This window comes from Xiphophorus maculatus, chromosome 4 (assembly GCF_002775205.1).
Source record: "Xiphophorus maculatus strain JP 163 A chromosome 4, X_maculatus-5.0-male, whole genome shotgun sequence".
Taxonomy (NCBI): domain Eukaryota; kingdom Metazoa; phylum Chordata; class Actinopteri; order Cyprinodontiformes; family Poeciliidae; genus Xiphophorus; species Xiphophorus maculatus.
The window spans coordinates 11,155,762-11,169,968 of NC_036446.1; the positions used below are offsets into that span (position 1 = coordinate 11,155,762).

Below are 14,207 nucleotides of genomic sequence, written 5' to 3' on the forward strand. Positions count from 1 at the left end.
TTATTGAAAAACGGTTTTTAATTCAATAAATCATATTTGCAATATGAATGAAAATGATTTTAGAATTTCAATTATTATGTCATTATTAGGAACTAATTTTATCTATTCCATTTGCATGTTTCTTTGTTTCTTTCTATCTCTATTTAAATACACTCTCTACACCATCCTGCCACCAAACTGGAACCACGTTGCTTTCATACCTGTCTTAATTCACTGTGACATATATTTCATGAAGTGTCGACCCTTCGTCTGGAATACATTGACATGGTAGCATTACACAGTTGCTGATGTCTTCACTGCACATCCATCCAATGCAAGTTTATCATTTCACCAAGATACTTTATTGTATTTAGACTTTTACCTATGGGGTACTTGCTGTTGAAAAGAAAATATCTAAAGACAATATATTAAAAGAAAGAAAAAAAAGTCTTGTGGGCGCCCCATTTTATAGAAATATTCCTGCAGGTCTATAAGGCCTCCGGCCTATAGGTGGCGATAGTACGTACAACAGAACCCTTTACTTACGTCATTTCCGTCGCATGTAATATAAAGGATCTAACCGAGAGAACGGTGAACAGGGTTTGAAACTTTCAGAAATTGAAAGTCTTTCAAGTGCTCTGGTAGCTCGAAGATGAACACCGCTCTGAAGCAGTGGAAAGAGGCGTCCACCCTAATCCTTACCGCAGGGCGCAGGCTCGGTGCGGACAGTTTGTCGTCAAGAACTCCGCTGGACGGCAACGGCGCAGCGACACAGCTGCCGCACAGCTCCCAGTTTGATTACGACGTCCTGTTGCTCAAACGAAGCGCTAAAAGCACATTTATGCCCAACGCGTATGTGTTTCCCGGCGGTATGGTGGACTCCTCAGACTTTTCGAGTGATTGGTTAGACGTCTTTAAATCTTTTCTCAATTCCCCTGGTTTTGGTTTAAGGAGCGTTAAGCAGCCCGTGGAGAACAGACCCCCGATCTTTGCAACGAACCGATTAAAACTCGGCTCTCCCATCCCGGGAGAAGTCGCCCTGAGAATTTGTGCCGTTAGAGAGACGTTTGAGGAATCGGGGGTGTTGCTGGTTGTGCCTAAAAAGGAAGAGAAACGCATTTTAAGAAGCCTTCAGGACACACGGTTTAGTCAACATCACATAGAACATAAACTGTGTTGTGATGAACTCTCAAGGTGGAGGGCATTGGTGAACAAGAACCCCTCCAACTTCATGAGGATGTGCCAGGAGTTGGAGATTTTGCCCAACATCTGGGCTTTACATGAGTGGGCGAACTGGCTGACCCCCACCGCCAAATATGGGAGGACGAGGTTTGACACAGCTTTCTTCGTGTGCTGTTTGCAGGAGATGCCCAGCACGCTGCAGGATGAGAAGGAAATTGAGCGCTTTCAGGTAATTTTTGAAATATAAGCAAGTTGGGTTTTGAAAACGTATCCTATATGCACCGATCAACGATTTTATAACCAATTTCCGAATACCAATATTTATTTTACAGCCCCCCTGATTCTGATTTCTGTTTAAATAAACATTGGCAAAAATTGTCTTGTATATTATGGAAAAAAAAATAAAAATGTAACAGTCATAATTTTTCTAAAATGCCCTAAAATTACAGAGTTGTCTCACTATAAATCACTGAAAATATGTTGTGAAATTACCAGTCTTAAACGGATATCGTCATATTGTTCTCTTCATCTTTCAAATATTGAAGGGAATTGCTTGAAGACTTGACCAGCTTGTTTGTGTTTCTTGTCAACTCCACTGAGATGGTGGTCAGAAAAGAAAGTGTGTACCTGTAGAAACCCAGCATATAAAGAGCCATGTTTTGGAAAAACTGTACTGGGTTGACTACAGGTCTGTAAAAGAGGCCATGTTTAAATATCAAAAAAGATTCTTCAAGGTTCGACATTGGATTCAGTAAATTTTGACGTGGCCTTCGTTGCAATAAAATCCTCCCTTGTCATGTCAATACTATCTTGAATCATTTCATAAATAACAGTCAAAGTTTTTTCATAGGGGCTCCCTAATTGTATAATTAAAATTTTTATCTTGGCTGGGCTAAAATGTACAAGCAACAAGACCACACCAGCAGGACATTCAGTAAAACGTTCATCTGATGGACAATATTGGACATTTGCAGAATTTGAAAGAATATCATGCATGACCTACACAAAAAGACAAGGAGAGGAAATTAAGCAGAACTACTAATGTTTGAACTGCTAACCATTTTAAAAAGACAGCTCACTATGCTCACTATATACCAAAACAAGTCAATATGCTACAGCTGTCTTACCACAACAGGATATGATCTTCTAGCATCACCACCAGGATTAAGGTAGATAATTATACAGAAGAAATGACCAGAACTTATTATTAGAACCAGGGGTGATGTCACACTGTGTGTGAAAGAGAGAGCAGTCAGCATTACACAGCTCTGTAGTTGTACAGAATTTTACAGCTAGTTTAGAACAAAGATAAAATAGTTACTGCTTTTTTTATTATTATTTTTTTAAGTTTGTCACTGTTCTATATTTATGTGTTTGGTTAGAATTATTGTGTATTCCCTGTAGAACAAGTTGTCGGTGACCTTAACTGAGATTCCAAAAGGCTGCCAACATTTTAAAATTCAGCGTGCATCACGAAAGACAGAATTTGACTGATTGAAATGATCAAACAGCACAGCTTTGTTGTACAACAAGCTGCATACATTCAGGTTTCTGATATGCACTAATGTTTAGCTCCATGTATAAACAGCTGACTAACTTCAATAGAACATATTGATTCCAGAAGTGTCTTGCAGCTTTTTTAAACACCTCACTGATATGTAAAACGCCTAACTATGAGTCTTCTTCTCACAGTAACCAAAGGTTAAAAATAAATGGCTTTAAAAACATAAAACAACTAAACATCAGTATTTTAATTTCACCCCTTTCACATCTGACATTGTGGTTTATTTTGTTGTCTCAAACTACAAAAAAAAAGAATCAACTCTACCAGTTGTGCGTTTCAGTGGTCCACACCCTCAGAGATCCTGCAGAGCTACCAGGCCCGGCGACTTTGGATTGCTCCTCCGCAGTTCTACGAGCTCAGCCGGATATGCCGCTTCCCACTGCTGAATGACCTCCACAGCTTCGCCCACCAGCGGGCAACACAAGGCTGCGATCGGTGGATGCCTGTTATCGTCCTTCAAGATCAGCAACACATTTCTCTGCTCCCAGGTGCTTATTATCGGCCATGTCTCTTCTAATGGTCGGCCTGACTGATACTTACAGGATAAACAGCCGCCATGATCTCAGTTTGGTTTGTTGGGCTGGAACCTTTGAATACAGCATTATGACTATTGCATCATCCCTTTTAGAAACCATACGTGTATACAGGTGGTGATTGCAGACACCACAGTATCACCTGTTGATCTAAACCCCTAAATTATATTTAGAAGACACTAGGCTAATGCTTTTTCCTTAGTTGTCTTTTCACACCTTTTTGTGCAAGTGGTAAAAGACTTTTTGTTAACTCTCAGCCTTATCTCAAGTACTTCTGGCATCTCAGCCTCTTAACTGCATACAAGTCATTAGTTAAATATCTGACTTACATTAGTTAAGTACCTGCAACCTTTAATTCTACTTTGAGTCGAGCATCAAATCGCTTCCCCAACAGCCGTTGGACTTTGTGCGCCGGTCTGTGCTCTTCATTTCCAAAGAAAAACTAAGTGTGTCAAATTAACGCTGATGCATTTGGAGTAATGAGCTCTGAAAATAGGTTTTATTGGCCAGAGGGAACTTGCTGCCCATCTGTCTGCTGGTGTATTTTTGGAAAGTAGTTTAGCACAAACTGATATATTGTCTCTTCTGTTGCTCTTTGAATTGTAGCTTTTAGTTTGGGGGGAGTGTGAAAAAGTATATGGAAGTCCTACAACCTCCAAGTTAGATTAGTGCACACAGGTACTTCTTGAAAAATGTGAATGTCATGGAAAAGTTTTACTGTTTTATGTGAAACTGTACTATACAGATTTATTACAGACAGTGGAATATTTATTTCCTCTAATTTTGATGATTATGGTAATGAAAATGTTTCTCACATCAGAATTTCTCACAAACATTAAATATTAGAAAGTCAAGGTCTGTTTATAATGAATCTATATGCTATATGAGTATAATTGCCTGAAATGAATGATAAAAATGTACCTTTTTTGCAAATAACATTTTATTCAGATTTGAGTCGCATTCTTAGGTCTTAATCAATTGAATGGGAATTGCAGATGTGAAAGTTAATACTTGACTGACTCAGCATAATCCCGTTCTGAAATCTGCATGCAGGAAATTCTTGTTTGATGCGATACATTTCACCAATTACCTAGTCAATAATAATTAAATTTATTAACTTTTCACATTTGTTCCATCTTCTTTCTAGGGGACAAGCTGTATCCAGCAGACCCTTCAAAGCCGACCGAGGATGACCACAAAGACTCTCAGTTGGAGGATCCAACAGATGATTCTGATTTGCACCGTATGGTGATGTCAGACCCTTACACTACAACCCTACAGATCACTGTCAGACCCAAGTATAACCACCTTCTCCCTGTTATGGCGCCAGCCTTGTCACATCATCCAGAAAGTCAACTTTGATCTACACCGAAACATCTTTTTATTCATATTTTTGCACACAATTACAAAAAGACGTTGACATGAAATTTACTGGCAGTATGTCTGCTGCTGAAGTCTGATCACTAATAACTGCATCAAGTTCTGTTGGTGTCTGTGTTATGTTAAATCTCTCATATTGAAAAGAAAAAAAAACTAACTGTAATTTGGATAACTTGCATTTATATTTATTTTGTATAAAATGGCTACTAATTACTTAAATTAATACAGGAGCTGGGTTTAATTTAAAAAAAAAATGTGAATAAGCACAATTATGTACTGTATAGCAGCACAGTTGCTCTGACTAAAGCAGTTCTAGTGAAGTAGTCTGATAAAAGGTAGGTTTTGTTTTTTGGAACAAAATTCATGTTTTTGTGTGTTTTCTTCAGTGAAGTCATTGCCAGGAAGGTTTTTTTTTTTTGTCTTGACTTCAAAATAAAGAACAATAAATAAATGTCTGTCTTGGCGTTCTCTTGTATCAAATATTCTGAGGTGAATAAAAGCAGTAATATTGTTGTAATATTAATATTATAACAAAAGTTCTTTCACCCTAAGTCTACATCCCAATTTTAGGACTTATATTATCATGACTAAAACAATTAATAGAGAGAAATATATTTTATTTTGAAACAGTCTGGTGCCTTTAAATTTGAATAATTAGTTCAGTTATTTGGTGATGCAGCAGTTCAGTCTGTTTGTGCTTTTAACTGTCTGCATATCTTCTCCATTGACATAATGTGTGCAGGACATACAGTCATCTAAGCATACATGAATACGCATGCAAATACTGTGATGTAATTTAATTTAGACTGCGATATAAAAATGTAATTGATACAAGCAGAAACTAATTTATTTATTATTATGGACTCTTTATTTTCATTTTTATATATTTTCAAGTATATTTTGAAACTTTTATTGTAACATGAAAAAAAATGCAATAAATCAAACACTGCAGATGCTCAGAGCCACCAACAAAAGTTACATTAGTTACTCATTCCAACAACTAGACATCCTCAGACACAGGCCTGCTCACAGTATTAGCATATGGCCAGTTAGATTGCACTGCATGTTTAAGACAAACAATATTTGTATAATAGTATTAACACTTTAATATTTTTTTGTCTGGGGAGTGAAAGCCAAAGGGATATATACAGTATGTAATGTACTCTGACCTCTTTACTTTTTTCTTTTCTTTTTACTCTGAGTAGTTTTCTATTTCTGTCGTATTCTCTTGCTGCACAAAGGGCCCAGTGCTGTACAACTTAATATGTGGTCAGAAAAAAAAATTACACTTTGGATCATGAAACTAGAGGTGAAACGATTAATCTTAAATCTATTATTGAAATAATTGTCTAATTTAATAATTGATTGATTGTTAACTGGAGTATACAAACTCTTAAAAGGCCTTTTGCTAAAAGACCAACATACTCAGAGAAGTAGTTAAGCCAAACTTGCACAAAAATATATATACTTTGCATTTAAGATAAAAAAAAAGCTTTGTCTGTAAATAGGTTCTACCTTGGACTCCTCAGGTGGCATAGTTTTAGTTTCGACTGGTTAAAATTCAGTAAGAAAAAAAAGAAAAGAAATCTCTTATTAAGCACCTTTTGCTATACAAATATTAATTGTTTAGTCCAAAAAATAATCATCAGATCAGCCCTACACTGTATTGGTGTTAAATCAAGCAGACTTAACATGTTAGAAGTACTTTTTAGCAGCAGGTGCCTCTTTTGCTACAAATGTTCAAGCATCCTCTAATGGAATGCTACGTTATTACATTTTAAGCAGTAAAATATTTATGTTTTTATTTGAAAAAGAAGATGAACTATTTGTTTATTTGCATCTTTTATTGTATTTCTAATATTGTTTGAATGGTTAAATGAAAAATCTACTGAATGAACCAATTTTTTTAGGATTAATTGATTAATCGTCTGAATAATCGATTACTAAAATAATCATTAGTTGCAGCCCCCAGTGATAACTAAAACTTCCATTCTTCGGGCTGCCAACAAAAGAGCTGGTGATATAAAAAGCTAACAAACCTCTGGATGACCTCTGGGCTATCAGGCTGTTTGGCCCTCAAGATCTCTTGCTTTGTCTTGTTTCAGAGGGCCACATGCTTCAGATGGCTTTCATATAAACAGAACCACAGGGCGTGTTGTTTTGAGAAACGATTTAGGAGTTTGAGAAAGCCTGTTTGTTGGCTGAGACAATTGTTAATTTTGTCTGAATGATAAAATCGAGCAAGGCAGCTGAAGTGGATCTGAGGGCATTGAGTGTCTGGAGATAAGAAATCTAAATCTAAATGTTGATTAAGTGTAAGAAAGGATAACAGACAGACACAAACTATGAAAGGAGTTGCTAGGCTGATACAAAGCTAAAAAAGCAATCAAAGTACATAGAAAAGCTCTTGACATACTCTAAGATGAAATGTATATCTAGATAATTTGAAAGATTAAAAGAAAGTTGAGCAAACAAAGATGGTTCAAAAGCTTTGTGGTTAACTAAATAGAGATGTGTTCCTAAGTTATTGTGATGTCAGTGATTCTCTATTTGATTTAGATTTTAAATTAAACACTTAGGTATCGCAGTGTTGCCTGGATACCTAAATGAAGACTATGAAGTGACTGACTTGACTGAAACACTTTGAACCACAAACCTGATCATTCTCCATCCTGCCACGTTAGATTTTTGGCATATTTTATTACAGCGAGACACAAGATCTTGAGATTCTGTCATCTTGCTGGTGCTGCCTTCTCCTCTTCTCACATCTTCTCCTTCTGCTTCAGAGTGCTGTGTGCGTGTGTGTGGGGGTGTGCATGTGTGTGTGTTGAGCAGCAGTGAAGAAAGGGGGGAGGGGGGGCGAGTCGAAATAACACCGCTCAACCTTCTGTGCTGTTTGCAGTCTGTTGAGGGTTTCTATGGAAACTCACAGCTTTGGAAACCTTGCATCCAAGTCCAGATAAAGTGATGATGCTTTGGTCTGTCTCTGCCCACAGAGTGGATATTACCTTTTTTTTCTGAACTAGCTTGGTGTATGAGTTCAGGTGACATGAATTGGATCATGCAGAAGTTCTTTTAATAAAATGTCTTTAGACTGATACAAAAATATAAACATACTCACCTGAAAAACGTTGTTATTGATGTTGTTGCTGCATTCATTTTACTCTCTTTTTTTAAGACGTATTATTGGGGATGAGGAATCATTGTCTCTTCAACTATATAAAACCTCCTCCTTTCCACCACGTTTAATTTATTGCTTTTTATATTTTTGGATCCAAGGATGGCAAAAAGTCTGCCATGGATTTAGAGCACAGAACATAGAGGTCCATGAGTCACTGCTGGAGAACTTGTGAAATAACTACAACAATAAATGAGACGTTTGAAAACTCGTTGTGACTCAGATGTGAACTCAGCAGCCATTGATTTTTATCCACCAAGGTCCTTACAAGAAATTCAGTCAGCATATTTCATGTGTTGCTCTTTTTAATGTTTCTAAACAGTAATCAAAGAAGACTCGCAAACTGGATGGCGAACACATCAGAGAAAAATAAAAATGAAAATTTTGTAATTTATCTTTTATCCTTTAACCTTTTCAGGCAGAAGAAATTGAACAGGCTTTACAACATTCCAAATAGGAAACCTTGAACACTCCCCATCTTTAGGGAAGATCTGATTGACAAAGATCTTTTTTTTAATTTATATGTACTGACAAGAGATCTGTTGCTAATTCTTAGCTTTTAATAAAAGCATCGTGTTTTCAGTAGATCCAAATTTATCAGCCAATATTTCAGTACTTATCTCGAGAAAGGCAACTAAAAATGTCATTTATTTTTTAATTATGTTTTACTGTAAATATCTTCAGCTGCATTTTTTTTTACCAAAAATTGTCATTGATAGAAAGGAGTTTGGCAACCAAAGGACCTTGGATCAAATATCCAAGGTCCAGATGTTTCAGTTTTAATGCAGAAAATGTATGTGAGACATTTTCATACGAAAGGACAGAAAATACTAAAATTGGTTTGTAGTAAAACACATTTTACTACTTCCTGCAAATGTGATTTTTTCATAGTATGAAATTATGATTTTTGACTGAAAGTGAACTAAAACAGACATTTATAATGAACAGTTAGGATCTTGATTTTTAAAACAGCTCTTTATATGGGCAGAGATAGATAGATAGATAGATAGATAGATAGATAGATAGATAGATAGATAGATAGATAGATAGATAGATAGATAGATAGATAGATAGATAGATAGATAGATAGATAGATAGATAGATAGATAGATAGATAGATAGATAGATAGATAGATAGATAGATAGATAGATAGATAGATAGATAGATAGATAGATAGATAGATAGATAGATAGATAGATAGATAGATAGATAGATAGATAGATAGATAGATAGATTATTGTGTAAATTATGTCTGTGAATAAGGATTACTGGTTTGCATAGATACTATCCAACAAAAAGTGCCACTCAACTCATTAATCCCATCTTTCCTCTGTTTTGGCTTTTCAATCCTTCATACTTTTTAAAATCATTACGAAAAAATCTTTGGAGAATTCTAAATTTAATATAGAATAAATATAACCTACCGGTACTAATGGTAAAGAATGACAATAGTTTTGCTGTCATAAAATTGTTCTTCTCTGAGCATTAGTTTTCAACTCAATATTTCAACATTCTGGACCCAACACATTAAAATCAATATTTCTTTAATCTTCAATAGTACACTTGTTTTGTATCATTCACATACAGTTTATTATTGATCAAAAATTCTTTCAATATGCCGAAAAACTAAATGAAACTAAATTTGTTGCTAAAGCTTTATAACAAAGAAAGCAGATAATATGATACTCGTTAGCACAATATTTCAGTCTTTTACTTATTTTGTTTTCTGAGTGCATCGAATGCATCTACATAGATTTTGTTTGAAATTCAGACATTCGGCGAAAGGTTTAATCCACGTTTGTAGATTAGAAAGTTAAGTGTCTAGTTCACAACTATTTTTCTTCAGCTCACTAAGTTCATTGTGACCCGGGACCATTATCCCATCACTACTAGTCTCACCCTGGTGCCAGTCCAGAAATACCTCTAAAGACTCTTAGATTTAAAACTATTAAGGAGCTAAAGTAGCATCTGTGTCACTCTCCTTTCACAATAATTTAACACTAAGGTTGTTAAATCTGAGACTAATCCCTGCTTGAAATATCTCTAAGTGCATTATGGGTATGTATCTCCATCTTTGTAGTGATCTAGACCTGACATTTATCACAACGAATGGTGGTGAGATTTTTCTCAAAGGCAGCTGTGTAACGTCGGATGGCATACAGAGATCGTTTGTGCACCACCAGCAGAGCTTTCTTGAAACTGAATTCACATATTCAAGAGTGTTTCAAAATTTTATTATAATAAATATACTAGATTGTATTTACATGACCTGAAACAGCTGTATAGATTGTATGTACAAATATTCAATTCACAAGTTGCAATGTTTTTACATTCAAAACTGCAAGAAAACCCTGAATAGAAACAAGGAACAGGCTTTGCAGTGAAAAAGGTGCAATAAGAAACGACTGTTCACATCTTGTCCTGTTTCTCATGAAGCCTCTGAAATTGGATGCAGTTGAGTTCAGTAAGATGCAGGCCTATTGCAGTGCAATTGTAGAGATTATTATGGTGCATTAAAACTGTGCTGTCAGGACGGTGGAGCAGTGCAGATTTGTGCAACCCCTACCAAAGTGTTACGTAGGGATTAACTGCTGGCTCTAGCTTCCGAAGGCATGGACCTAATTTTAAGACGAGATGTTTCAACCTGCTTGTGTGAACACACCTGACTGTTCTGGAGTGAAATCGAGACTTTAAATCAGTCAGATGGACATCAACAGGGATACTTAACCATCGGCTACATTTACGCTTGAGCTTTTCCACTAATCCACTTGGATTACGTGTTGTGTATATCCCTCTGATGGCCAGACACTGTCACGTAATTTTATGACTTTTTTTTCCTCTCTTCCAAAAATACATGACCTATTGCCCCCTCCAAATGCCTTTAAGGACCGATGGCCATTCTCTCCCAGGCTCACACTGTCTATAATATTTTAGTAGCCTATGTTTTATCAAGTGCAACTCTTCAGATCCAACAAATACATTCAAAAATCCAAGAAAGATTTATAACTTTGGGTAGGAACATTTGTCTTTTCACCGCTTCAAGACCCCCCTCTGTCTTGTAGAGCTCTTGCCCTTTCACACGGATATCTCCCGTGGAAAGCCGAGAAGGTGTCCTTTAGGGCCTGCTGTCGGTCAGACAGTTACTACATATTGACAACTAAATATCCTAGAACCAGAGCCACTGCCACGATGACAAAGAACACCACCACGGCGCCGACCGACCCAGAACCCCCCTCCCTGCCGCCTCCACCTTCATCGTCTTTGGGCTCCTCTTCGCAGATGGAGATGACACCCACGGAAGAGTTCCCAACGCTCATGTTGGACTTGAGCTCGGCGCCCGCTTCTTGTTTTGCCACCACGGCCCACGGCGCCACCTGCACCTTCATCTCCATCTCCTCCATCATCTGGCTCACCTGCGTGATCTCGGTCTGCAGGTCCCTGAGGTCCACCGTGTCGATGTTGCTGTCGGCCTCGTACTTCATGTTCTGGACGCTCATGGCCCGGGCGGCCACCGCATTAGTGCTGCCGGTCATGCCCGTCTGGATCAGGTGCCTGGTGGGCACCTTGAGGGGGAAGTCCTGCCCTATCTCCAAGGATCTCTTCATGTCCACCTCCAGGAGCTCCATGCTGCTGGAGAACAGCACCCAGAGGCGCTCATACTCGGCGCGGTCCTCCTTGCTGATGGTCTTATCTTTGAGCAGGGTGGTCAGTTTAGTCCTGTTGGCCACGGCCAGCTCCTGGGCCTTTTTGCGGGTCTTCTTTAGCTCCTCTCGCAGGTTCTGGGAATCCGATGTGCTTCCCAGAGCGATGACCAGGTGCCTGTAGCAGGCTGTGACTTTGTTCAAAGCATCCAGCATTGTTTTGCACTCCTCTTTCCCCATCACTGATAGGGGGAAATTGCAATATCCTCCTTAACAAAATGGAAAACAACAAACCAAAGGTTCTTTGGAGGAAAAGGCCAGGTTAGTTGCGGTGCTTTTGTCCCTCTCTTCAGTTCAGTTTCCACGGTAGCACACCGCCCGCTTTACAAATCCACACAGCGCTCCAGCCAGAGGAAATTCATCTCTATCCATGCTCCCCCTGCGTACGAGCAGGCACACAGAGCGGCTTAGAAATTAATGCTTCCGTCACCTAAAAGGCTTTGGGTGACATTTGCTCTTCCTTGTCACGGGACCAAAACGGCACCAGAGCCCGTATCCTGCAGAACCAACACGAAACTGATGTGAAACAGCCCGATTTTTCTGAACCGGTGATCCAGAATCAGCTACAGGTGCCCCGGCATCCGCCTTACTGCACGATGTCTCCCTCCCTCCGTCAGTGTTCGGAAATAACGCGCAGGCTGGGAGTCACTGGTGTTTTCATTCAGAGTTACGAGGAGAGGAAGCCGAGAGGAACCCACCAGGAGGAGCATAGGCAGCCATCGCGCCTCGGTTCGGCGCTGTTTATCTGCGTGGGGAGCTGTCCACTTCAGCACCCTGTGGTTGACGTTTAAATACCAGCGAGCGCCTTCTGCGGTCACATGTACGCACAAAACAGTGCCATTCAGAAGGCAGTCGGGGAGACAGGGACGCTCCTCTCCCATTGGTTTGATCCCAGAGGCATTTGCTTCAGCCGCGTCCTGTCATTGGCTGCTCTGTGCGTGAAGTGGAAAGCCATCATCCATCATCAACCATCTGGATTCCTGCATATTACCGTCTACTGTCCAAGACGAATTAAACAATTAGATTTTTTTTTATTTTTTTTTGATGAGTCGTTTCTGAATTGATGTGTAACCGAGATTATAAATCTACACAGCCGCATCTAAAAAAAATAAATATCATCAGTCTATTGATATAAATCTATGTATTTCAGTAAACTAATTCAGAAAGTGGACGATTTTCAATTTTAGCGATTAACATAAAACATTTGTTAGTAAGTAATAAGCTGCTGTTTTAGAAAGAGATCAACAATTAAATAATACATGATAACAGTGACACTAAAAACTCAGTCTGGAATTAAGATGCTCACAGAAAGAGATAGATTTCAACCAAAAGAAAGCGCCATGTGTTAAATGGTGATATTTTGTGCTTTATAACTGCGTTAGGAAGAGATGCTTTGTTTTTACTGTATGCACAGAAACAGAAACAGCTAATGCTAAGAAAGACAACTTTAGCTAGATGTGTCTCCTACCGTTTAATGTTTAACTTATATCTACCCTCTGATTTCTCATTATAGTAGCATTGTACCCTTTACTTAGCAGGACATGTAGAAAATATTACAAAGCAATTGACCTAAACCTAGACCAATATGTTTGTATTTTGTTTGAACCATTAGTACAACAGATGGTCAGAGAGAAAGCTTCCTAAAAACTTTGACTGTGAGAAACTTGGCATAAATGTGTTGTGCTTTGGAGTACAAAGCTTCGTTTCAAGACAATTAAAACCAATTTTCAGTATCTTATTCTCGGATAAAAACACAAGAGTCTGGATTCTGGGTGCTTTAGTTTGCAGATTGTAATTTGTCTGCAGCATCTTTTTCAGAAAAGGAAGTTATCGAATTTGCCAATTCATAAGTATGATATTTCTACCGCTACTATGACTACAACTACTGTTCTGTGATTAAAGTAGCTGCTTTCTCTCTTTTTTTTTTTTACTCTTACTTGAGTCATTTTTACTTGAATGCAATAGTTGGATATTCAACCAACCTCTGACCATGATGAATTTAAACAAAATAATCATAACAAGCAATTTTCATATGTTAACATGCCTATACATTACACATCATACACTAATTACACATAGACTGACAGATTCACTATTAGCCCTCATTTCATGTGACTAACAATTAGTCTGCAGTGATTACTTTGTGAGATGCCACAACTAATACAGGTTTTATAGGCCAGCATGATGCCAGCTGCTGCTCACACCATCAGCTGGATAATGTGTGGTTAGTAAGTTGGCTCCTGCTGTGCTAGGAGGTGCAAGACAGATAAGAAGGCTTTATGGTGTTTGCCTGCTTCGCTCATTTTGCATTATTGAAGCGGATGGGGCCTAATGATGCAGTGACAGCACTGGAGAGCTAATGGACTAAAGAGCAGGGGATGCCACAAGATGGAGTGAGGAAGCTCACTGTTACCTTCGGATGACTTCTGATGCGACAAAGGGATTTCTTTCTTATCTTTGCTTGCACTTTGAAGCATAAAACTCTTTGCTCACTGAAACTGTATGCACATTGCTCACACATTACGATATAATGTAAAAACACTGTAATGTTTTTACATTACAGTGCTGATTTAAAAAGAGAAAGAGGTGTGCAGTGGGAAAAGATAAGACCTGCAGACTGTAAATATGGGGATCTAATTACTATAGCCTTTACTCAGAAAGGTTAAAGGAATAAAGCCAGAAGTCTTTG

General features: G+C 38.2%; 2 protein-coding genes across 2 annotated transcripts; one reads left to right on the forward strand and one right to left on the reverse strand.

Moving 5' to 3' along the window:
• The first annotated feature begins 536 nt into the window (after positions 1 to 536).
• Positions 537 to 5,035, forward strand: nudt19 (nudix hydrolase 19). Its single transcript, XM_005796170.3, has 3 exons — positions 537 to 1,390; positions 3,006 to 3,213; positions 4,406 to 5,035. The coding sequence occupies exons 1-3, from the start codon at positions 632 to 634 to the stop codon at positions 4,618 to 4,620; spliced, it is 1,182 nt and encodes a 393-aa protein (XP_005796227.1). The 5' UTR covers positions 537 to 631; the 3' UTR covers positions 4,621 to 5,035.
• Positions 5,036 to 10,029: 4,994 nt separating this feature from the next.
• Positions 10,030 to 12,443, reverse strand: rgs9bp (regulator of G protein signaling 9 binding protein). Its single transcript, XM_023331982.1, has one exon. The coding sequence runs from the start codon at positions 11,696 to 11,698 to the stop codon at positions 10,961 to 10,963; it is 738 nt and encodes a 245-aa protein (XP_023187750.1). The 5' UTR covers positions 11,699 to 12,443; the 3' UTR covers positions 10,030 to 10,960.
• Between the last annotated feature and the right edge of the window lie 1,764 nt (positions 12,444 to 14,207).